Source organism: Humulus lupulus, chromosome 3 (assembly GCF_963169125.1).
Source record: "Humulus lupulus chromosome 3, drHumLupu1.1, whole genome shotgun sequence".
Lineage (NCBI taxonomy): Eukaryota > Viridiplantae > Streptophyta > Magnoliopsida > Rosales > Cannabaceae > Humulus > Humulus lupulus.
This window is the reverse complement of record NC_084795.1, coordinates 236,149,695-236,175,727: the sequence shown is the minus strand read 5'-3', so window position 1 is coordinate 236,175,727 and position 26,033 is coordinate 236,149,695. Positions and strand designations below refer to the sequence as shown.

General features: G+C 43.0%; 1 protein-coding gene across 1 annotated transcript; it reads left to right on the top strand.

Moving 5' to 3' along the window:
• The first annotated feature begins 14,340 nt into the window (after positions 1-14,340).
• On the top strand, positions 14,341-15,699 carry LOC133825478 (uncharacterized). Its single transcript, XM_062258410.1, has 2 exons — positions 14,341-14,893; positions 15,290-15,699. The coding sequence occupies exons 1-2, from the start codon at positions 14,341-14,343 to the stop codon at positions 15,697-15,699; spliced, it is 963 nt and encodes a 320-aa protein (XP_062114394.1).
• The last annotated feature ends 10,334 nt before the right edge of the window (positions 15,700-26,033 follow it).

The window sequence follows — 26,033 nt, the reverse complement described above, 5'->3', positions numbered from 1 at the left end:
TTTTGGATTGGTTAGTATTAAATGATGTTTTATATGTGTTGTGACTAGGTCTCCGGAGAGGCTCGGGTTAGAGGACCGTGCTCGCGGCCTTGGTGCATCGGGAAGCTCGGGATACAGGTAAGAAAACTGTAGCACCCGTAGAACAGGGCTTGGGCCCATAGTATTGTTGCAGGGCGCGAACCTAGATTGTATCGTTGCTAGGGTGTAGCTCTAAATGAATGATTTTATACTTGATTGTTATTTGGGATTACTAAATGTGGTAATAGCAGGGGGAAGGGCAAAGGGCCAAAAACGGTGAAGGGCCGAGAACAGCAGTGGGGCCGGGAATACCACTTAGCACATGGAGTGCTCGTGGTTAGGGTGAGACCCCAATGGATACATGGGATATCCTTACGGTGTAGACCGAGATCCCAGGCTTTGGTAACGCTTCTGGGACGGCATGGTCGTGTATGTGTTTAAATCTTATGGATTGTCTGACTAGATATGAGTTATCTGTTATAGTGGTTATATGATATGCATATGTTATGTGTTGTATGAGTTTTCTTGCTGGGCTTCGGCTCACAAGTGCTCTGTGTTGCAGGTAAGGGCAAAGAGAAAGTCAACAGCCATGAGTACGGAGAGCGTGGGGGCGACGCGTACATGTTTGGCCTGCCCAACTGCTTTGGTTGGGGGCATTTTGAGAAATGGCTGTACTAAACTATGTTTTTGATAATTAGTCATCTGTAAACCTGTTTTGAATTGTAAATATTTTACAAATCTCATTTTGGGATCCCGAATGTTAAACTCTTAAACTTTTAACAAAATAGAGTACTTTTAAAGATTACAGCCTAGATTCCTATTTAATCACACTTTTATTATTAAAACCTCGTCTAGTGAGCTAATTGCACCTTTTAAACCCACTTAGTAACGGCTCTAAGGTGGTAGGGCATTACAACTTGGTATCAAAGCGAGCCAAGGTTTATTGGTTCTGTAGATTGACCGAACATGTACGCACGTTGCCACTGAAAATCTCGACTCAGGGTTGATTGGTATGGTTGATTAATATACTTCACTATGTATTTGAATGTCTTGTTTGCCTGCTTAGTTTATAAAGAGCATGATGAGTGAAATAACATATGCATAATGTTAGGGCAAGGCCCGTTGTGTGCTATGTGTTGTTTGTATGTTATTTGGGTTGATTGATCTGGGTTTGTTCTTGAGATTGAGTGGTGGAATTGGATCTTGTTACCATGCCTGATGAGCGGTGTCACTGATTGCAGGCATATAGTTGAAATGCCTCGGCAATCATCTAGACTCCGCGGCAGTCGGGCTGAGGATGACAATCAGGGTCAGGACCCTCCACCTGCCCCACAGAACTGGCAATATATATTGCCCGAAATGGAGGCTAGACTGCAGAGAAAAGAGGAAGAACTCCGTCAGATGAGGCAACAGGCCCCTCCACAGGTTACAGGGTTGCCAATACAGCAGAATGTGGCGCCAGTGCCAGTTCAGCCTGTGACTGAGAATAGGTGGGAACCCTTGTACGAAAGATTCAAGAAGCAACAACCTCCTACCTTTGAGGGTGGATCGGACCCACTGCGGGCAGAGCAATGGATGAACATGATTTCCTTGATCTTAGACTTTATGAGGGTCGAGGGAAGTGAAAGAGTATCTTGTGCTAGCTACATGCTTAGGGAGGATGCCCACATCTGGTGGGATGTGGTGAGTCAGCGGAGGAATGTTGCAGTCATGACATGGGAAGAATTCAAGAGTATCTTCAATGAGAAATACTACAGCATAACAGTTCGAGCTGCGAAGGTTGATGATTTTATCAACCTAACCCAGAACAGGTTATCAGTTACTGAGTACGCCTTGAGATTCGACAGACTGGCGAAGTTTGCGCCAGACTTAGTGCAAACGGATGCGGCCAGGAGAGATAGATTTATACGGGGGTTGAATGTGATGATCGCCCGTGATGTGAATATTACATCGATTCCAGAGACTACTACTTATGCCCAAGCGGTGGATAAGGCCCTTACTGCAGAGAGGGCTGAGGATCAGATATGGAGGGACAGCGCTGTTAGGCGCGATGCCAGGAGGACGGTGCCTCTTTTCGTTGGGTCTAGTCGGGGCAGTGGCCCCAGTGAGCAGAAAAGAAGGGTTCCATATTCATTTACTCCTCCTAGTTCTGATAGGAGAGTGCGGGGTTCTGTTGGTGGCCGTTAGGGCAGTGGCGACAACTGGAGGAGTTTTCCGGTGTGTCCTCAGTGCAGGCGACGACATCAGGGTGAGTGCCAGATTAGGGCATGTTTTATCTGTGGGAGTGCCAACCATCTGAAGAAAGACTGCCCACAAGTTAAAAAGGAAGAGCCAAAGCAAGGAGACAGTCTCGCTCCCGCCAGAGTATTCGCTTTGACTCAGACTGAGGCGGAGGCTAGTCCCTCAGTTGTGACAGGTCAGATCTCTAGTGCTGGTTCTTTGTATACTGCATTGATTGATTCAGGGGCTACCCACTCATTTGTATCTGCTAGAGTGATAGACCATCTTTGTAGACCTAGTATTGTGTATGCTAGGAATTTTCAGACTTTGTTGCCAACAGGAGAACTGGTAGTCTCCAGGAGATGGGTTAGGGCATTACCAGTAGAGATAGATGGTAGGGAACTGTTTGTTGATCTGGTTGAATTAGATATGGATGATTTTGATATGATATTAGGGATGGATTGGTTAATGAGGTATGGAGCAACGATTGATTGCAAGCGACATATGGTGACTTTTGAACCAAAAGGTGAGGTGCCTTTTGTATTTGTGGGGACGGTGAATGGACCGCGAGTGCCTATGATTTCAGCACTGAAGGCTAGAAACCTGATGCAGGAAGGCTGCATAGGATTCCTAGCGAGTGTTGTAGATACTTCTAAGGTGGTGACAATGGAATCGAATGAAACCAGATTGGTATATGAGTTTCCAGACTTATTTCCAGCAGACTTGCCAGGATTGCCGCCACAGCGGGAGATTGAGTTCGTTATAGAGTTGGCACCGGGGGTAGAGCCAGTTTCCAGGGCACCCTATAGAATGGTTCTGGCAGAGTTAAAAAAATTGAAGATTCAGTTACAGGAGTTATTGGATTTGGGGTTCATCAGACCGAGTTTCTCGCCATGGGGTGCTCCAGTACTATTTGTTAAGAAGAAGGATGGGTCGCTTAGGATGTGCATTGATTACAGGGAGTTGAATAAGCTGACCATTAAGAATAGGTATCCACTGCCTAGGATTGATGATTTATTTGATCAACTTCAAGGGAGTACGGTGTTCTCAAAGATCGACCTTCGGTCGGGCTATCATCAGTTGAGAATTAAAGAGGAGGACATACCAAAGACAGCTTTTCGGACCAGGTACAGGCATTATGAATTTCTGGTTATGTCCTTTGGATTAACCAATGCCCCAGCAACTTTCATGGATATGATGAATAGAATTTTCAAGGAATACCTGGATAAGTTTGTGATTGTATTCATCGATGATATACTGGTGTACTCCCAGTCAGAGACAGAGCATGAGCATCATCTGCGCCTGGTGTTACAGCGACTGAGGGAGCACAAGTTATATGCTAAGTTCAGCAAGTGTGAGTTCTGGTTACCACAAGTTACATTTCTGGGCCATATAGTTAGTAAGGAGGGGATACTGGTTGACCCAAGTAAGATAAAGGCAGTGAGAGATTGGCCTAGACCGAGCAGTGTTCCTGAGGTCAGAAGTTTTCTTGGGTTAGCAGGGTACTATCGACGGTTCGTTGAGGGATTCTCCAGAATTTCTACCCCATTAACAAAGTTGACAAGAAAGAAGACTAAGTATGTGTGGACAGATCGGTGTGAGAATAGCTTTAAAGAGTTGAAGCGGCGATTGATTACTGCACTAGTGTTGAGTCTGCCGACAGATAATGAGAAGTTTGTGGTCTACTGTGACACTTCTAGACAAGGTATGGGATGTGTGCTGATGCAAGCTGGGAAAGTAATAGCTTATGCATCAAGGCAGTTAAAGGAGTACGAGCAGAGATATCCCACGCATGCTCTGGAGTTGGCTGCAGTGGTATTCGCGCTTAAGGTGTGGAGGCATTATCTGTATGGTGAAAAGTGCGAGATATATACCGACCACAAGAGTTTAAAGTATTTCTTTACCCAAAAAGATTTGAATATGCGCCAAAGGAGGTGGCTAGAGTTGGTAAAGGATTACGATTGTGACATTTTATACCATCCTAGGAAGGCTAATGTAGTGGCTGATGCATTGAGCCGGAAGGGCCCAGGTCAGTTGTATAGTTCGAGACAGATATCAGACAGACTAGCTGAGGAGATGGCCAGAGCAGGTATAGAGTTAGTGGTTGGTAGGTTAGCCAACATAACTCTCCAGTCCACGATCCTTGAGAGGATTAAGGAAGCACAGGGAATGGATCCCCAGTTAGTTGAACGTAAGGAGAATGTCCTAGCTGGAATGACTAAGGACTTCTCTATCTCAGAGATGGGCCTGTTGAGGTACAAAGGACGGGTTTGTGTTCCGATTGATCCAGTTATTCAACGAGAGATTCTAGATGAGGCTCACACCACTCCCTACTCTTTACACCCGGGTACTATGAAGATGTACCAAGACTTGAAAGTTTTTTACTGGTGGTCAAGCATGAAGAGGGATGTGGTAGAGAGGCCAGCAAGGTTGTTGCAGCCCCTAGGGATTCCTGAGTGGAAATGGGAGGATGTTACCATGGACTTTGTTGTTGGATTGCCGAAGACCGTGGGTCAGCATGATTCGGTGTGGGTGATTGTAGACAGGTATACTAAGTCTGCCCACTTTCTACCTGTGAAAATAACTTATATTGTGGAACAGTACGTTGAGCTTTATGTGAAGGAAATTGTCTGACTTCATGGTGCTCCGAGGTCGATAGTATCTGACAGAGACCCCACCTTCACCTCCAAGTGTTGGGAGAGCCTGCAGAAGGCAATGGGCACACAGTTGCGGTTCAGTACTGCTTATCATCCTCAGACAGATGGGCAGTCTGAGAGGATAATTCAGATACTGGAGGACATGTTACGAGCCTGTGTGTTAGATTTTGGGGGATCTTGGAGCAGATATCTCCCATTGATTGAGTTCTCGTATAACAATAGCTATCAAGTGACTATCGGAGTGGCTCCGTATGAGATGCTGTATGGGAGAAAGTGCAGGTCATCGATACACTGGGATGAGACAGGTGAGAGAAGATATTTAGGTCATGAGATGGTTCAGAAGACCAATGAGGCAATTGAGAAGATTAGAGCTCGTATGCTCGCCTCCCAGAGTTGTCAGAAGAGTTACTCGGATCTGAGACACAGGAATGTGGAGTTTCAGGTCGCCGATCATGTGTTCCTCAGAGTTTCACCCCTGAGAGGTGTGAAACGATTCGGTGTTCGGGGAAAGCTGAGCCCCAGGTTTGTTGGCCCCTTTGAGGTTCTGGAACGAGTTGGTGAGGTAGCTTATCGGTTGGCGATGCCTCCAGCTTTATCAGGGGTTCATAACGTGTTTCATGTGTCCATGCTTCAGAAGTATGTATCAGATACTACTCATGTGTTGAACTATGAGAACTTGGAGTTGGATCAGGATTTATCATACGAGGAGAAGCCTGTGCAGATCCTTGATAGAAAGGACAAAGTCTTGCGTAGCAAGACCATCGCCTTAGTTAAAGTGCTGTGGAGAAACAGCAAGGTTGAAGAGGCGACATGGGAGCTTGAATTTGATATGCGGGAGCGGCATCCCGAGTTGTTCAGGTAATTTCGAGGATGAAATTCTTGTAAGGAGGGGATAATTGTAACACCCCAATCTGCTAATAAGGTTTAGGACCATGATTAGCATGCCTGGAGGGCAATAAATGAGTTAACATGTTTATATATGTGAATTTGAATGAATATGTGATTAGAATGCATGTTTAGGTGGTATAAATATGCATGTGGACTCCGTTTGTATGTTACGGGTAAATTGGTAATCTTAGCCCGCTGAGGGCGTAAATGTGTCAATGGTATTATGTGATTTGCACCACGTGAGTGTGGTGTTATTAATGTGAGGCACGTGCCGAGACGGTCCTAGAGGGCTAGATAACTCAAAAGTCACAACGGGATTTGATACCCGGCTCGGGAGGAGCCTAGGGGTACTTTGAGGAATTTCATGAATTGAGTTGTGAATTTGTGGTTAATGGTTATTGGTGATTGGGTAACCTGAGTAACCATTAGTAACTGCTGAGAGTAACAAGTTTAGATGGAAAAATGGTAGAATTGTAATCTAAGTGAAAGGACAAGAGTGCCCTTGAGGTTTAGTTAGGAGAGGATAACTATGGGAGGATAGGATAGTAATTTGGCAGGGATTTAGATTACTTTAGCTGAAGGAAAAAGGGAATATGTATTACACTTAGTCATATGCTTTGTTTATGCTGAAATTGGGAGAAACCTAGAGGAAAAGAGAAGAAAAGGAAGAAAGGAAGGGAGTTGGGAATTCTGAGATTTAGGAGAGGAATTAAGGTGGGTTGAAGTAATTGAAGCCAAAAAAGAATCAAGATTTGTTATGAGGTAAGAATTGCTTCTGTTTTACTGAGTTTTAAGCTTGATTTTAGAAAGTAAGAATGGAAATTTAAGGATGGTTATGGCTGGTTTTTATGAGAATTCAGCTTGATAATCAAGAGGAGTTGGTCTAAAGCTGGGATTGGAAGAAGCTCAAGCTGAGTTATTGATCGAGGTAAGAGTTTTTGTCACCTTTGAATTTTCGTTTCTGGTGTGGTTTGAGTATATTGAAGCATGGGTTAAGTTTTTCAAGTCTTGGTTTGAGTTTCTGAAATTTGAAACCAAAGGGTGGATTTTGGGTGTGATTCTTATGATTGAGCTGGTTTATGATGTTTATAGGTTGTTAAATGGTTTATTTGGGGTTTTAAACTGATTTTGGGGTTTAGGTATGTGTTTGGGTTGAATTGGGAGTGTTTTAGCTCGGGGAAAGTGCAGAGGAAAACCCAGATTTCTGGGTTCGCGAAGGAGCGTCGCGGCCCTGTTCTTGGGCGCTGCGGTGCGAGGCTGCTTCAAGACAGGGGAAGGCTTTCTGACTTGCTGGGCGCCGCGGCGCTAGGCTAGTTTCAGAACATGGAATTTTGCAATTTTGAGCTTTTGCTCTGGGGGTTCGGGGGATGTTTCCGATGAATTGTTTTAGGAATTTGGGGATTCCGAGAGTGTGGGATTGGTCCCGGGAAGTGTTTTTGGATTGGTTAGTATTAAAGGATGTTTTATATGTGTTGTGACTAGGTCTCCGGAGAGGCTCAGGTTAGAGGACCGTGCTCACGACCTTGGTGCATCGGGAAGCTCGAGATACAAGTAAGAAAACTATAGCACCCATAGAACAGGGCTTGGGCCCATAGTATTGTTGTAGGGCGCGGCCCTAGATTGTATCGTTGCTAGGGTGTAGCTCTAAATGAATGATTTTATACTTGATTATTATTTGGGATTACTAAATGTGGTAATAGCAGGGGGAACGGCAAAGGGTCGGGAACAGCGAAGGGCCGAGAACGGCAGTGGGGCCGGGAATACCACTTAGCACATAGAGTGCTCGTGGTTAGGGTGAGACCCCAATGGATACATGGGATATCCTTACGGTGTAGATCGAGATCCCAGGCTTTGGTAACACTTCTGGGACAGCATGGCCGTGTATGTGTTTAAATCTTATGGATTGTCTGACTAGATATGAGTTATCTGTTATAGTGGTTATATGATATGCATATGTTATGTTTTTTATAATTAGTCATCTGAACATCTGTTTTGAATTGTAAATATTTTACAAATCTCATTTTGGGATCCCGAATGTTAAACTCTTAAACTTTTAACAAAATAGAGTACTTTTAAAGATTACAGCCTAGATTCCTATTTAATCACACTTTTATTATTAAAACCTCGTCTAGCGAGCTAATTGCACATTTTAAAGCCACTTAATAACGGCTCTAAGGTGGTAGGGCGTTACATTCTTGGAGATGATATCCCTTATAAAATGAAGTCTGACATCCACATGTTTCATCCTCTCATGAAACATATTATTCTTAGACAAATGAATAGCACTTTGGGAGTCACAAAATACAACATTTTTACCTTGCTCAATTTTGAGTTCACTAGCCAACCCTTTGAGCCAAATTCCTTCATTTACAGCTTCAGTTAAGGCAATGTATTCCGCTTCCATGCTTGACAAAGCCACCACATGCTGCAGACTTGACTTTCAACTGATGGTATTCCTCCCAATGAAAAAACATAACCTGAAATGAACCTTCTCTTGTCAAAATCATATGCAAAATCTGAATCACAGTAGCCTACAACCCTTGTACTTGCCATTTCATCTCTACCGTACTTTAGCTTCAGCTGTGATGAGGATTTTAAATACCACAACAACCATTTTGCAGCCTTCCAATGTTCTAGACTTGGTTTGCTCATGATATATCTGGTCTAGTGCTTATCATAGCAGACATCATACTACCCACTGCATTTGAATATGGGACATCCTTCATTTCAGTTGTTGTCACTTCTTCTTCTTCTTCCTTGACATCTCTTAACTTGAAATGAGCACCTATTGGAGTGCTTATAGGCCTTGTTTGTTGTTGTCCAAACACTTGAACTAACTTCTCAATGTATCCCACTTATGAAACCGTAAGAATGCCCTTGTCTCTATCTCAAAAGATCTCCATACCCAAAATTCTTCTTGCTGGCCCTAGGTCTTTCATATCAAACTCAGTATTTAAAATCTCCTTAAGCTTTTGAACCTCTTGCTTATGCTTACATGCAATAAGAATTTCATCCACATATATTAGGAGATAAATGAATGAACCATCAATGAGTTTGGTAAAATAAACGCAGCTATCATACTTACTGTGAGTGAAACCTTTCCTTGCCATTAACTCATCAAATCTCCTATACCATGGTCTTGGAGATTGTTGAATTTTTTTTTCCTCATCACCTTAATGCTCATAACCTTCTGGTTGTGTCATTAAGATCCTTTCCTCCAAACTACCATGTAGAAAGGTCATCTTGACATCTAATTGATCTAAGTCTAGATTTTGAATAGCTGAAATGGCTAAGATCAACCTTATAGAAGTATGTTTGACCACCGGCGAAAAAACTTCATGAAAATCTATCCCTTCAATTTTCGAAAATCCCGTCACCACAAGCCTTGCCTTGTACCTTGCTTCTTCTACACCAGATATCCTGACCTTTTTCTTGAAGACTCATTTAAAACCAATCACTCTTTGTCCCTTTTGCTTAGGAACTAATACCCAAGTCGTATTCTTAGCCAAAGATTTGTTTTCTTCTTGCATTGCTTGTTTCCACTTCAGCCAATCCGATCTATTTTTAGCTTCTTGAAATGATGTTGGCTCTCCCATTTCCAAAATATTAGCTACATTTAGAGCAAATGTTATTAGATCTGCTTGAGCATATCTTATAGGAATGTGAACTTGCCTTCTCACTCTATCTCTTGATAAGACATAATCTTCAAAATGTTCTTCAAGACTCATGATTTCTTCTTCAGCTTCTTCTTCGTCACCTTCTTGTTCAATTTCAACTTGATCACTTGCTCCACCTTGATTAGCATCCATACCTGCATTTTGATTTTGTAACTCAATCTGAGACTTGTTTAGAGCCTCGATTTGTTCAGTGGCTTGCTGAACTTGTACCTGCAAGTTAGTCTTATAGTATGCATTTTCATCAAATATTACATCTCTACTAATAATGCATTTTTTATCTTCAGCTAGCCAAATTCTATAACCCTTAACCCCACTAGGATAGCCTAAAAAATAACCTTTCTTATCCCTAGGATTGAGTTTACCTTGACTTACATGCACATATGCTAAACAAAGTTCTTCAGGAACTTTGAAATCAATGGTTGTAGATTGTGATTTATTTATTAAATAACAAGCTGTAGCCGCTGCTTCAGCCCAAAAACATTTTGGCATCCACAAACCATTCAACATGCACCTAACCTTGTCCATTATAGTCCTATTCATACACTCAGCTACACCATTTTGCTATGGCATTTTAGGACATGAACGATGTCTAGCTATTCCATTTTCAGCACAAAAAGAGTCAAATTCTTCATTACAAAACTCTAAACCATTATCTGTCCTAAGTCTCTGTATTCTTTTACCATTTTGATTTTCTACTAAAGCTTTCCATGTTTTAAATGTTTCAAAAGCCTCATCTTTAGTTTTAAGAAAATAAAACTGAACTTTCCTAGTGTTGGGCCCAAAAACCTTTTCCATTTTAAGTATATTAAAACGGGTCGTTTTGATCTTGCAAAGGCTCCAAAGGAAGAAGCCGTGGATCGCCTCTGACCTCTGTATATTTAATTAACCCAAATATATTTTTTTTTGGGGGGGGGGGGGAATTCAGTTATTTCCCCCACCAATCAAGGAGTCAGCTTAACCAACTAACCACCTCACATTCTTATTCTATAAATACTGAACTCTTATTCAAATGAAGGGATCGAAAAAAATCTGACTTAGGCATCGGAGTGTCTTTCTTGCAGGTACCCCCGACGGTTCAATGGACGACAAAGTAACCTTCATCATCGGAGAAAGACCAGAGAATTAGAACTCGTCGGCAAATACCTCCAGATATAGAAAGGCAAAAGTTGTTGCATCAACAAATTGGCGCCGTCCGTGGGAAGCTTATTCCCTCTCTAACCGCATCGTCAAATTAAGAAATCTTTTCTTGCAATCAAGATTCACCCAAACACAAAATCCATGCCACCAAAGAACAACGGAGCACCAGGTACCGTCGCCAAGGTTGCCTTAGCAACGGATGTAGGCGACCAAATTGATAGGATGTGTCGACTGCTGGAAACTAGTCAGCAAAGATCCGATGAAGCTATCAAGACACTGACCGAAGCTCAGGCCAGGCTAGAAGCTATGATCGCCAAATTGCGAAAAGAAAATGAAGCCATACGAAGGGCCCAAGACAAAGAGAATCTCCATCTTGAAGGGACTGAAGCTCCGATCGTCCAGGCTGACTCCCCTAGGAGAAGCACACACCACGTCAGGGAAGGGTCCCAAGGTCCTCTACCATCCTCTCCAACTCGTCTTCACCAGGGGGCTGAGGAGCCACGGGTGGCACGCTGCGAAGCACATGCACGAGCCGGTGCAGAGCCCGCGAGACCAACCCAACCAGGCTTTGAGAAGGGGCTCCAGCAGACCCAAGCACGGACCACGCAAGATGCACTAGCCGAGGACCGTACCCCCTCCATCCGGTTCTTAGACAGCTGGAAAGAAGAGATGCTGTGAGAAGTGATGCAGAAGTTCTTAGACGGGAAGTCTGCTCACGCTACTGAACACATGGATTTGGTTTCAAGGACCACCGAAAGATTGCCTTTTGTAGAGTGGATACAGAATGAGCCCAAACCACAGGACTTCATAATCCCTCCACTGCCCGCATTTAATGGAAAAGGAGACCGGCTCAATCACCTATTCCAATTCCAGCAGAAGATGGCCTTGGAAGCCAACAATGAAGCCATACAATGCAAAGTCTTCTCCACAACTTTTTCTGGGCCAGCCCTGCTATGGTTCAGGCAGTTGAAACCTTGTTCTGTCAACAGTTTCGGTGATCTTCGCAGAGCCTTTCTCCAACAGTATAATGCTAACCGCGAAGCACCAAAAACGATGGCAGATCTCTACCAAATCGAGCAAGGCGAAAATGAACATCCAAAGTCATACAACATTTCATTGACCTCGTACATCAGATCCACGATGTCGAGCCAGTCACCGCGGCTAACCTCTTCGTCAAAAGCCTACAAGTGAGGTATCTCTTACACGAAAACCTCGTCATGACGCCACTGTATGACATGGCAGAAATCCAGACCCGCACTGAAGGCATCTTTAGGGTTCTGGAATTTCAGGAACGTGCGCAGAAAAAGTCAGCCCTTATTTCTACGCCACCAGCAAATAACCCTCCTCCACCATCTGCAAGAGACGACAAAAGGAAAAGACAAGAGATAGATCACACGAAAGGAGGGAAAATACCAAAAGAAAATCTAGATTCAACATGATACTCCTCTTTCGAGTACACCGTCCCTCAGGTGGTCATCTACGAAGAAACACAAAGACAGACCCATCTGGCGAGAACCATACAAAATCACCACTCCCATGGAAAGAAGGGATAAAAGCAGGTTCTGCCTCTTCCATAAGGATCATGGCCACACTATCTCCGAGTGCCATAACCTCCACAATCAGATCCAGGCCCTCATGAGAAGTGGACGATTAACCCAGTACATTAAAGGGACAAGCAGACCCGGCGTCTCACAGCCCAACACTGTTTCTGCCCCGACACCACCGCTTCTGCCCCAACACCACCAGTAGCAGACTCCCTAAATATGGCCTCCACAAGCTCACAAGAGCCTCTCAAACAAATCCCCATGATACATGGGATCATGGAGCTCACCGAGGAACAAGAACAGGCATCCAAAATTCATAGGAGAATGAAGGAAAGGGTGAAGCGATACACGTCATTAGGCCACACCATCAACCTTGTCGCCTCGGAAGACAGATGCTATCCAACCTCTGCAATCACCTTCACAGAAGACGACTTGCGGGAAGTGGACCTACCCCACGACGATCCTTTAGTCATTTCGTTACAGGTCAACCATTGCCAGCTGGGAAGAGTTTTGGTCGATGGGGGCAGTGGTGTTGATATCCTCTTCTAGGAAGCCTTTTAGAAGACGGGACTCGAAGAAAGTTAGATCAGACCCTCTGTTGCACCAATCTTGGGATTTAACATCTAAAGGGTATACCCGAAAGGCGCCGTTAGATTAAACGTAGTCGCTGCATAACGCACCTTGCCAGTGGACTTCCTCATAGTGGACTCCGTCACAAGCTACAACGCCATCATGGGAAGGAGTTGGATCCACAGAATGCAGGGAGTGATCTCCACTTTGCACCAAGTTATGTGGTGCCACTCGCCCAACGGCTGATATACAATCGACATAAAAGGGTGTCATAAGCAGGCCAAGAAATGCTTCCTTACCCTGAAAGAGATAAATGATTATGGCACCTCCTCTCCTGACGATAACCCCACCAAATAGCAATCAAAGAATGACTTACCAGCATGTCTCAAAGGCATAGATGTAGAGGAAGATTGCAAAAATCCCCAGACCACCCTTGATGATCTAGAAGAAATCTGTATAGATGATGATGACCCATCCAAAATAGTGCTGGTAAGTGCTAAGCTTCTTGAGGAAGAAAAGCAGACCCTAGTCCAATTCCTGAAAACCAGAGTCGGGACTTTCGCCTGGTCTCCGCATGATATACCAGGAACAGACCCCTCTGTCATGAATCATAGCCTCAACATATCAAGTAGCTTCCCGTCCGTCAAACAGAGGTAGAGGAGGTTTGCTCCCGAAGTCAACCAGGCCATACAAGAAGAGGTACAGCGGCTTCTAAACATAGGAGAAATCGAAGAATGCTTGTATCCCAGTTGGCTAGCCAACCCTGTAGTGGTCCTAAAGAAAAACGGAAAAAAAAAAAGAGTATGCATAGACTACACCAACTTAAACAAAGCATGTCCTAAGGATAGCTACCCTCTCCGGAAAATTGGTCAGATGATAGATGCCACGGCAGGGTTTGAAAGAATGAGCTTCCTTGATGCCTACTCAGGATAAAATTAGATCCCAATGAAGGCAGAAGACCGAACCCACACGGCCTTCATCATAGAGTGCGCCCTATACTGTTACAAAGTTATGCCCTTCGAGCTAAAAAATGTAGGGGCAACGTACCAGAGGCTGATGCACAAACTTTTTTCCTCATTACTTGCGAGGAACATGGAAGTATATATCGATGACATGGTCGTCAAATCACGACAAGGTGTTACACATGTGGAAGATCTAATTGAATGCTTCAACATCCTCGATGCCCATAAAATGAAATTGAATCCAACCAAGTGTGCTTTTGGGGTGTCCTCTGGCCAGTTCTTAGGATATGTGGTCAGCTAGAGAGGCATCGAGGCCAATCCAACCCAGATTTCCTCGCTCTTAGAGGTCAAGGAACCTCGGACCATCCGAGACATCCAAGCTCTGACAGGCAAAATCATAGCACTAAGCAGGTTTATATCTCGCATGTCCGATCGTTGCTAGCCTTTCCTCAAATGCATCAAGAAATCTACCAACACAACCTGGGGAACAGAACAGAATAAAGCACTCGAAGAATTGAAAGCCTATCTGAGCTCTCCTCCCATACTAAGCTCTCCCATCCCCAACGAAGATCTCTTCCTGTACCTGTCTATTTCACACTTTGCCATAAGTTCTATGCTCTTTCGGGAAGACGTAGGCCGAAAAAAGCCAGTGTTCTACTGCAATAAGATGCTACTAGACACTGAAACGCGCTACAGCATGATGGAAAAATTGGTCCTCGCACTAATTATGGCAAAGAAGAAGCTACGACAATATTTTGAAGGTCATACCATCATTGTATACACAGACTACCCACTGAAGCAGGTCTTGAACAAACTCGATCTCTCTGGTAGATTATCCAAATGGGCAATTGAACTCGAGACATATGATATACGGTTCTTGCCGCAAAAATCAAAGAAAGGCCAAGTCCTAGCTGATTTCCTAGTTGAGATACAATCTTTTACCCCAGATACCTTACCTGAACTACTGGAATCAGAAGCTGAATGGATGTGGACAATGCACACAGACGGAGCCTCCAATTCTCAAGGAGCTGGAATCAATGTCGTATTGGAGGCACCCTCTGGATTGAGAATTGAGGAAGCCATACGGTTGGAAAAATTTGCAACAAATAACAAGGCCGAGTATGAGACTCTGATTTATGGTTTAGAATTAGCACGAGACATGGGCATCAGACGGTTAAAAGTTAGAGGAGATTCAAAACTAATGATAGAGCAAGTGGTCGGTAATTTCGACACCAAGGCACCCCACCTGACCAGACTATTGAAAAAAGTATCTGAATTTAAGTAACAATTCCATCAGTTTGAGCTCATACAAGTATCGAGGGAACAAAATTAGAAGGTCGATGCCCTCGCCAAACTAGCCTCTGTAGGAGAGTGTTCTCGGCACTCCGCAATTTCCGCAAGCCACTCACTAGGAACTATGGAAGTTTTCTCAATCTCATCAAAACTAGAGTGCTGGATGGATCCAATCATCCGTTACTTGACCAAGTCTGAATTACCAGTCCATGCAAAGGACGCGAAGATTCTGCACCTTCGAGCTCAATGCTACTCCATTATCCATGGAACGTTGTACCGCAGATCCTATAATGGCCCCTATCTTTGATGTTTACGTCCCTCAGAAGCTAAAAGATTATTAGAGGAGATCCATGAAGGAGCATGTGGGAACCACATAGGGGGACGAAGCTTGGCGCAAAAAGCACTCACAGCAAGGTACTACTGGCCATACATGATGACAGAAGCGCGCGACTATGCAAAGAAGTGTGACAAATGCCAGAGATTTGCACCCACCATCCATCAACCCGCTAAAGTTCTACACTCCACCATCGCACCTTGGCCTTTTGCAAAGTGGGGGATGGAAGTAGTGGGGGAACTGCCCAGAGCTACTGGAGGAAAGCGGTACGCTTTGTTAGCCACCAATTACTTCACTAAATGGGTTGTAGCAGAGGCGTACGTCACGGTGAGCAAAACAGACACCATAGCTTCATATGGAAGCACATCATCTGCCAATTTGGGATACTATGGGAAATAGTCGTGGACAACGGAACCCCGTTCCAAAATGCAGAAGTACAGGAGCTGTGTGACACATACAAGATAAAATTGAGTTTTGTTTCTGTCACCTACCCCCAAGGCAATGGCCAAGCAGAGGCTTCCAACAAAGTCATTTTTGCCAACATTAAGAAAAACATGGAAGATAAAAAAGGCGCGTGGGTAGAAGAGTTACCAAAGGTGTTATAGGAATACATAACGACAAAAAGGTCCTCTACGGGCGAGTCTCCTTACGCCATGGTGTATGGAACAGAAGTGGGCCTATTGACGCTTCAGACGGAGATAGCTTCTGATCCGACCACAAACAGCGTACAGTTAACAAAGAACCTTGACCTCCTAGATGAGTTACGCACAACAGCACAAGTAGGACACGAAAAATACAAAAAGGCAGCAGAACGCTATTACAATAAAAGGGTCCACTCACACATGTTTAAGAAGGGAGACTAGGTTCTGCGTAAAATCACTGGCAACCCAAAGAAGCTGGAGCTGAACTGGGACGGGCCCTTTGATGTCACAGAAGTGCTAGGGCGAGGATCTTATACTCTTAAAAATGTACGTAATGGCACAAATGTACCTCGTACTTGGAACTCAATGTCTTTGAAACAATATTATTGTTGATAGTTGTACTCTATAATTCGAAAGTAATAAAACAACTTTCCCTTTTAGCATTACTCTAATATATTTTTGCTGACACAATTTTGCTTGAGGAATCTTTCCTGTCGTGCCATAAACAGAACACGCATGTGACAACTATCATTTTACTTACTCCGCACTAAGAGCTACTAGTAAATACATATTTTAATATATCCTTACCTACCCATATGAGAAACAACATTATTCACGCGCGCTTAGCTCTACCTACCACTTCTGCTATAAATAGCGACCATCGGGACACTTGTGATTATAGGTTTTTCATCCATTTAACATTTAGCTGAGACGCGGCAAGAATTTTTAATTCCCATGTAGCCATTTCCTAAACTTAAGAGTCCCTCAGTAAAAAGGGAATGTTTGTTAGCATGTGGAAAGTGATGGATGGTAAGAAGAATGGGGTAACTTCGACCACGCAAGATACATACAGAGGCATGTTGCCTCTGCCACTCCACTCGTTATCTTGCAAACAACATTTTGGGTTTCACCTAAAGGCATTCTAATCTGACTTGACTAAGCTAATGGGGAGCTAAGGCCAGCCATTTCGCAGTCTAATCTAGCCTGACTATGCGAATTTGGCTGACCATCCAAGGTACACTTCACCATCTACCCTGCCCTCTTACTTTGCTGCGATGAGCTCCGCCATGCAATTTAATCTGCCCTGATTACTGCTGCAGAACCATCAGACACCCCACTTCGGGTCTGCCCCTGGTGCACACTAACTGGTTTAGCAATCCAAGGCTGGGAGGAACTTTTCCCGCAGTTGCACCCACGTCCTGTACAACGGCTGCCTCTGTCGGATTGGGAGCCTACCCAAGCAAGCCTTGCCACATACATCTCGGTATAGGTGCACTGGAAAGATGTCAGATCTAGGGTTCTGCCTCTCTTAGCTCTGCCTCGACGCCCAACCTCGAATGTTGCGTTCTGCATCTGAGCTGAACCACATCACTCCCTCTCGCAAATGGTAAATCATCTACATTGCTTTTTCATGCACCAAAGGGGACGACTTAGTTCTAATAAGAACGCGACACAACTATCTCTCAAAGCAAAGGGTTCAACGCAAAACAACAGAAAATACTTCATAGAGCACAAAAATACCATGATTATGATCTTCAGCAGATGATAAGAGAGAAACTACCTACGCACTCGACTCTATTAGCAATAAACGCACAAAATCAGTGTCAATCTTGTAAATTAGACAATCAGATGTACATACATTGTCAATAAACACAAGTAATCAGTAGCTTTTATTTACAAAATATGTTATATTAATAATGATTCCTAGTTTTTTACAAAATATGACTTTATTTACTATATTCCCTCTTGAGATGCAAATAACATAATTTACAAAATGCACATCTTGGGAGTATCTAATCCCATTCAACACGATGTGTATACTCTGCCATCGCACTCTCTAGCTTCGGATGATCTAATCCATAACGCTCGCACGATGTAATACGGGATTCCACTTCTCACTAACTCATTCAACACCCACGTCGAGTACAGTAACTGCGACTTATCAAAGATCCACCTAAAAAACGAGACATTTACCCAATCACGATGTTCACCTGAAACAGAAATGTCATCAGCACCAAACAATCGCCTCAACATTATGCCAAATCACTCATGGAACACTTAACTGAGCATTCTCTCCCACCATCTGTACGAGTTCTTACTGTATGTCACGCGCAATGGCCTAAAGGGTCTATGAAGCCAAACCAGACGTCGGGATCCGCCAAAGGCCAAAGCAAAGGTTCTTTTAGATTCTTGAAAGAGAGGTCTCTTATCAGAATACATTAACTGACTCTCACCTGCTACAATATATTAAGAAAAACACATTCACTAACAACCAGGCAAAGAACATGAATGAATTTATGTAATTTGTATTAATACTTTGCACATTACATCTACAATTGTCCAAGTAATAACAAACAAAGAAGGCTAAACATGCATATACAAGCATAAAAAAAAACTGTGTCGATCATTCTATGGCACCTCTTTCACCAGCTGGCCTTGCCTCTGTGATTGGAGCAGGCTCCATCACTATTTGGCTGGCACCCTCTGACACGACAACAGAGGACACCTGCCCTGCGGTATTGCCTTCTTAAATAGGCTCCCCACTTGCAGTATAAATTGAGCACAAGGCGTTGCCCTTCAGCTTCAATTTTCAAGATGCTGTGCTGGGTAGGTGATTTGCAGATCGCCGAGTTCATTGAGGTACTGATCGACATTATACTCCCTAACTTTCATGTCGATGCTTTTACAGTACATCTCTAGCTTAGCCCATTTCTCCTCTGGAGTTTGCTTCTTGTTATGAAGTGCCAAATCCAGGTATTTTACAGTGTCTACCTCGGCAATCCTCAGGAACTTATGTTCGGTAATCTCACAATCTCGGATGAGCAGCCTCGTGGCTTCTACTGCCGTCTCTTCTGCCTTCTGCAAAACAAACCCACCACCTAATCAAAACATGCAACATAACAATCAACCATAATATCACCATACCAATATATAAAGCACACACCTCAGCCATTTCCCTTAACTGTCGCTCAATTTTAGCGACGACTCCCTCTTTCTCCTTTAACTTATCTTTTAAATGGAGTTCTACCTCCAGCTTTTGCTTCCAAGTATCAGCAACATTCATTTCCAACACCCCCACTTTCTACTACAACACTTTCTTCTCTTTCTCTAATATCTCTTTATCTGTCTGCAATGACACTACATCTTCCTGCAAATCGTTTATCATGTTATCGAGCTTCTCCATTCGGGCTTCGTGCTGTGCGCAGAACTAGCTCTTTTCCATCCATTTATTATTCATAGCCACTAGGTCAGCTTTCAACTTGTCATGCTCTAACTCTAGCCCAACAGAACCTACTAGTTTCTCCTCTGTGGCCACCACCTTCTCTTTCACCTCTGCTAGCTACGTTTCTAACTTCTTTATGGTCTCCACGAGCACATCACGGTTCGCTTCGGCCATCCTTCTCCCCGCACGCTCCTCTTCAAGCATGGCCGCCTGCTCAACCATCTTAGCGCTGTTCTAAACAGCCGCTGCATACTCCCTTCTAGCAGCAGAAGCGCATACATAGCTCTGCAAAACATTAACTATACTTGTCAAACATCAAACAGGACAGACACCACATGATACTCACTCTCGCACATACATGGCACCCATGCTCATATTACACAGACTTACCATCCATATGTGGTCAGGCACTTGTTGAAGCAAGTCACCTTGACCACTCAACGACCCAACAACTTCTGCATGAAGATGAGGTCTACTGATGCGCAGCATCTCCTCCATCACCTCTGTTGACGCAGAAGACACATATTCTGGCACACTCACTACTCTGTCATTTGCTTCTCTCCCTGCTAGCGCAGCAACAGGAGCAATGGGGGCAACCGGTTCCCCGCCTCTCACTAGCGATGACACCATAATGCTATCAAATATCAAAGCAGCCGTTCCCATTCCAGAAAGATGTGGCATGGAGGGACGTACAAGAAACCCTTCTCCAACATTGTCACCCAATTCACTTGGCAGATACACTGGCGTCTGTACTACAGAAGACATCACTTGGCGACTCAAAATTACTTGTACCCTCCGGGGATACAATGATGACCTCTCCTAAATGAGACCTAGAAGCTACAGGAAATGTCATGTGAACATCAACACCCAAGTTATGGCCACCTGCGACCTCGATAGCTCCTGATTTTTGACATACGAAGAGGGTCTCCGGTGTAATGACTTGGCCTGCATCGACTAGCTGATAAAGACTGCTCATAGACTCAGAGTCGCCCCTGAAAGCATCCTCTAAAAGACGGTTCTTACGAGAGGCAGAAGAAGGGCATCTCCCCTTTGATCCTTGCCTGTGGCCAATGTCAGACCCCCCAACTAAGGCAGAGGGCAACACCTCTGTGACCTCGCACAAGTGCTAGGAGATCTCGCCTCTACTGGAAAATCACCATGCACCCCAGTAACAGTCGCCACCTCTGACGATTTGACCATTACAGGAGGCAGAGCCGCAGGGGGCACAATGCCTTTTGGACCCTCCCCCAGGGAGGACCCCAGTGCAGTAGAAGAAAAGGATGATGAAGGTAAAGAATCAACGAGGGCAAACCCCAGAGGTTTCTTGGGTAAGGACAGAGCTTGCCCAATTTGTAACTTCCCTGGTGTAAGCTTGGGGATTGTCAGAGAAGAGCCTCTAGCGGCAGAAGCAGAGCCTTTTGAAATCCAAAGCTTGGATGAAATGCATTTTCCATCGTCCGAGTCTTCCTCAGAGGATTCCTCTCGGGACTTCCTCTTTCCCAGGGCGTCCTTTGGCAGAGGCACCTGTTGGAGGGGTTGGACCTGCAGAGCATCAGAAGGCGTAGAGGACCACCTGTGTATACGAGAAGACCTGCGTGCCAAAGCAGATTTGTTAGGGGAAAATTCTGCGGCAGAAGCTAAGTCAGAGCCATCTCTCTTCTTGCTCTCAGGGATCCCTTGGTGCTTGGCACATGCGGCAAAGGTCTCGGAGCACGCCCTCTCATACTCAGTTTTTGATAATGACAGAATCGAAGAAGCAGGGGGGACTTTTTCAAGAACACTCCCAACTGCTTCGCACACGTAGCCGTGATCTAAGCGAGGGACATGTCGCCCTTCTGTGTCCTGACCCGCATAGCACCAAGATCAGTTCGATCATTGAAGCAGAGCTGAGTCATGATTTGCATACAATAGGGGTTCATTACCCCGCTGATGCTAATGGCGTTTTCTTTGGACTCATGAAGGAGCCCTTTCTCTGTCAGCAGGTTTTGTCTCTCGGTACTCATGCTGATCTGAGGCCACGCGAAATCTGGGACATAAAATAAAATGGCAGTACATAGGACCAGATTAATGGACAATCATTCAGACGCAATATGCTTACACGAAAGAAGAGAGAGACAAAGTAAAGACAGAACTCACCTTTTATGAAAACCCTGGCCAAGGGGAAAATTTCTTGGGGCATAAATTCAGGGTACCACGCACCTCCAATTGCAAAGAAATATTTGTCCCAATTCCTATGGGAGTTTTCAAAATCAGTGAAGATTGTTCGGTCTTTTTTGGGGGGAAGATAGAAGGTCTTCCAGGGTTTACCTTCTATCGCTTTGTTAGTCGACTTAGTAAAGCATGCATAGATGTCATCCGACTGAATGTCAACATTCCTAAGAGCTCCAATCATCTGAGCGCCAACTATGGATTGAATAGAATTTGGGAGAAATTGAGAAATGTGAGCTCCAGAATTTGAAATTATCAGCACTAGCAGAGCAGGGAGAGGAAAACGAAGCCATTCTATGTGCCTCAGACTCATGAAAATCTCGCTGGGCTTGACCACATCTTTGAATTTCCATTCATTTAGCTCAAAATCCGTGAGCATTCGGACTGTGACATTATCTGAAATATCAAACGACTTGCGTATGCGTTCATATGCAGCTTTGTATCCTTCGCAATCCATAGGCTCAGGAGATGAATGTGAAGACATGGTTAGGAGAATTGGGAGGTTGGCTATGAGAATAGAAGGACGGCCGATCTTAGGGTTTTTCTCTCTAAGTTCTTCTCTGAAAAGCTAAAATGAAGTTATTTGAACTGGACTAACAAAATAGGAAACAAAATGCCTTAATCGAGTGCAATACTTTGTAATTGTGCCTGCATTGAATTCTAAATGATACATGTCAGGGGTCTATATGATCGTGCGCCTACGGCCCGCCTCGATTAACGGGAAGTGACAGCTTTGGGCGAAATTTTTGTCGTTGAAGAGTCGGCCCAAGGTTCGAGTGAATAGTCATGCATCGTCCGTTCGAAGCTTGGGCGGGGGGCATCGGTTGGGCCCAAAATGATCGGCCCAAAATCCTTTTCCGTTTTAAGTATATTAAAACGGGTCATTTTGATCTTGCAGAGGCTCCGAAGGCAGAAGCCGTGGGTCAGAGGCGATCTGCGCCTCTGACCTCTGTATATTTAATTGACCCAAATACATTTTGGGGGGAAATTCACCTCTAACCTTTGCATATTTAATTGACCCAAATACATTTTGGGGGGAAATTCAGTTATTTCCCCCACCAATCAGGGAGTTAGCTTAACCAACTAACCACCTCACATTCTTGTTCTATAAATACTGAACTCTTATTCAAATGAAGGGATAAAAAAAAAATCTGACTTAGGCATCGGAGTGTCTTTCTTGCAGGTACCCCCGACGGTTCAATGGACGGCAAAGTAACCTTCATCATCGGATAAAAACTGGAGAATTAGAACTCGTTGGCAAATACCTTCAGATATAGAAAGGCAAAAGTTGTTGCATCAACACCTAGAATAATCATCAATAAAAGATATAAAATATTGAGACTTAGAGAGTGAGAATGGTACATGTGCTGAACCCCATAGATTTGAATGAATGTAGTCCAGACTTCCCTTAGTTTTGTGAACTGCAATAGCAAATTTGAGTCTGTGTGATTTGCCCAACACTTAATTCTCACAAAATTCCAAATCTGAAATTTTCTTCTTATCTAAAAGACCTTGCTTTGCGAGTTCTACCAGACCCTTAACACTCATATGTCCTAGCCTTTTGTGCCATAATCCTGTTTGATCATCCTTTTGAACCAAGACACTAACTTCTCCCAAAATGGTCGAACCTTGTAGAACATACAACCCGTGTTCAAGAACTCCTTTCAACACCACCATGGAGCCTTTTACCACTCTCAAAACTTCACCTTGAGCTATGTAAGAACACCCTGATTTATCTAGCTGCCCTAGAGAAATCAGATTCCATTTCAACCCTAGAATGTGCCTAACCCCAATCAAAATCCTAACTGTACCATCCCACAACTTTAGCTTTATTCTCCATTCACCAGCAACATCACAAGCCTGGTTGTTGCCCATGAGTACCTTGTTTCCCTAAACTGTTTTGTAGTCAATAAACCATTCCCTTCTTGGTGTCATATGGAAAGTACACCTAGAATCTAAGATCCACTCATCCTTTGAATATGCATTACTGACTGTTAAAACATCTGAAACGACTGTCAAAACATCGACTGTACCGAACTCATCTGAGACAGCTGCTGTGATTCCAAAAGTCTATTTTCCTGACCTTTGTTCCTTGTTAGACTTCCATTGAGGATATTGCTTCTTGTAATGACCCTCTTTATTACAAATCCAACAATCCTTTGATCCTTGAGTACCATTTCTTGACTGTGACCTAGACCTTCCTTTTCCTTTATTGTGATTTCCCCTATTCTCCGAGCTTCCTCTAACACTCAAACTTCTCCATTTTGTTTGGATTTCTTGCCATCATCCTTCAGATCCAGCTCTTTGGAGTAAGCAGCTCCTGTCACTTTCTCTAGAGTCAAAGTGTCCTTGCTGTACTTAATAGTGTCCCTGAGTTGGTCATATTGCTGAGGGAGAGAATTCAAAAGACAAATAGCTTGGTCTTCCTCATCTATTTTAACTTTTAGATTTTCTAGATCTGAAACTAACTTAGTGAATTCATCTGTATTTTCATCAATGGATTTATTCTCATCCATCTTGAAACCATTTGCTCCAAATAAATCCTATTTGGTAAAGCCTTTGTCATATACAATTGTTCTAACTTATTCCACATTTCACAAGTAAAAGTTTCTTTGATTACCTTTCTTAGAACTGAATCGGTCAAACTCATAATGATTGTGTTCCTTGCCTTCTTGAGAATCTCAGCATTGTTCTTAATTGAATCCCCCATCTTGGACTCACCTCCAAGAGCATCATTCAACTCGAGATTTCCCAAATGTGCCATCATCTTTTGTCACCATAGATTGAAATTGTTATTGCCATCAAATTTTTCTACTTCAAATTTAGACATGATTGAAGGATCTTCTGACCAGGAAATCTTCAATGAAAATTTCTTCTAGTAGAGCCCACTTTTTGACACCAAGAACTAGTCTCCTTTGAACCAAGAACTTTAATCTTCCAGCCGATTACACCAACCTAGCTCTGATACTAGTATGTTAGGATTAAACCTAATCACAAGAGATGAAATATGAACACAATAAACCAGAACAAAAACTTGTACACATAACACCAAGTTTACTTGGTTCAGTAGACAAAAGCAAGATGCTTTTGCTACCTACATCCAAGGCAGGGCAAAGCCCTAGACGAAATTCACTATAAATGTAACGTCCTACGTTTTTGGTTACCTTTAAACGACTCGAGTCGGGATTTTTCCCCCGGGTTAAGAATATTATTTAAATAATATTATATTTTGTTTGGAAGTATTCCATGAGTTATTGCTAGCCAAAATATGAATTTTGTGATTTTAAAAGTCAAGATAAGACTTTCGGTCCTGGACCGACACAAAAACCCTGATCGGGTAAAAATCTCGGAAAATAAAATGAAAAATTATGGAAATTATATTTTGGGCATAAAATACATTCATAAAAGTTATAGTTTGGTCAAAAATAATAAACCTAAAAGAAAATGGAAATTTTAAGGCATTTTGTGGTAAATGCCTAATTTTGCCGAAATGAGGAATTTTATTCCATGAATGGACCTTAGGTTAAATTTTATTATGTGATTAATTAAATTAAATGTGAGAGACATTTAATTTAATTAATTAATGTTAAGTTTGGTGATTAAAACTTAATAAAAGTGAAAAAGGTGTCAAAAGCCAATTTGGACTTTTCTTCTTATGAAACCTTTATTAACCTTTATAAAAAAAAAATTATATATAACATAGATAAAATAAAGAGGGTGGCCGGCCATGTGGTGTTTTAGAGTGGTGTGAACCCAATATTATAAATATTAAATCCCATTTAATGAAGAAGTCAAGTGGGCAAGTGGGTAGAAAAGCACTTAAGTACTTTGTGATATTTTGAAGAGTTTTGTGAGCAATCCCCACACTAAGAACCGACCACTCTCCCTATCTCATTCACTCATCTGATTTTTGAAGACCTTTCAAAGTGTTCTCTCAATATTCAACCTCAAGAACACCAAGGAAAACTTGGAGGCTAAGTCTTGGTCTAGGAAGTATTTTTCCCTAAGGTAAAGTTTCACTAATCTAGGCTTTTGTAAAGTTTTAAGCATAGAGTTTCAAATAGCTAATTAACTATGTTGTTGGGGGAACTTGGTTAGGGTTTTTGAAAGGTTTTGAAGGAGTCAAAGCTTATAGGAAGGTCCAAACCTTAAGCAAGAACACCAAAGAGGTAAAAAGTTTACTTTTGATGATTTTGTTGTAGGGTTTTTAGTTTTAAGCGTGATTTAGTATATTTAATGCTTAAAGTTTCTTGTTGGTGATGTAATGAGGTTATGTTAGTTGTTTAATAATATTTAGGATGCATGTGTATTGATTTTTGAAAATGGGAACCAAAACCCCCAAGGGTTTTGTAGGATACCTAAAACAAACATGTTTTGAGCTGTGACTTCCAAGGGGTCAAGCAGCCACTGTATATTGTTTTTGTAAAATTAAATTGTACTGTGATGTTGTTGAGATTGAGTACATAAAATTGAGCTTTTGAAACACAAAAAAATGTTTAGAAATGAGTAAGTTATGCTATTTCAAAGTTTAGGTAAAAAACTGTTTTTTCGTATTCTTATTTTCGGAACCAAGTTTAGACAGCTACTATATAGGGCAAATGAACCCAGTTATTTCTAAAATTTTGTGGACATATTTCTGGAATAACCTATTATTCCACTGT

Excerpts from the sequence above, each read along its gene's own strand:
- LOC133825478 (XM_062258410.1), top strand. The coding sequence starts at position 14,341 with ATGCTACTAGACACTGAAACGCGCTACAGCATGATGGAAAAATTGGTC. Across the intron at positions 14,894-15,289 it reads AATGATAGAGCAAGTGGTCG|AAGCTAAAAGATTATTAGAG; the intron begins GTAATTTCGACA and ends TACGTCCCTCAG.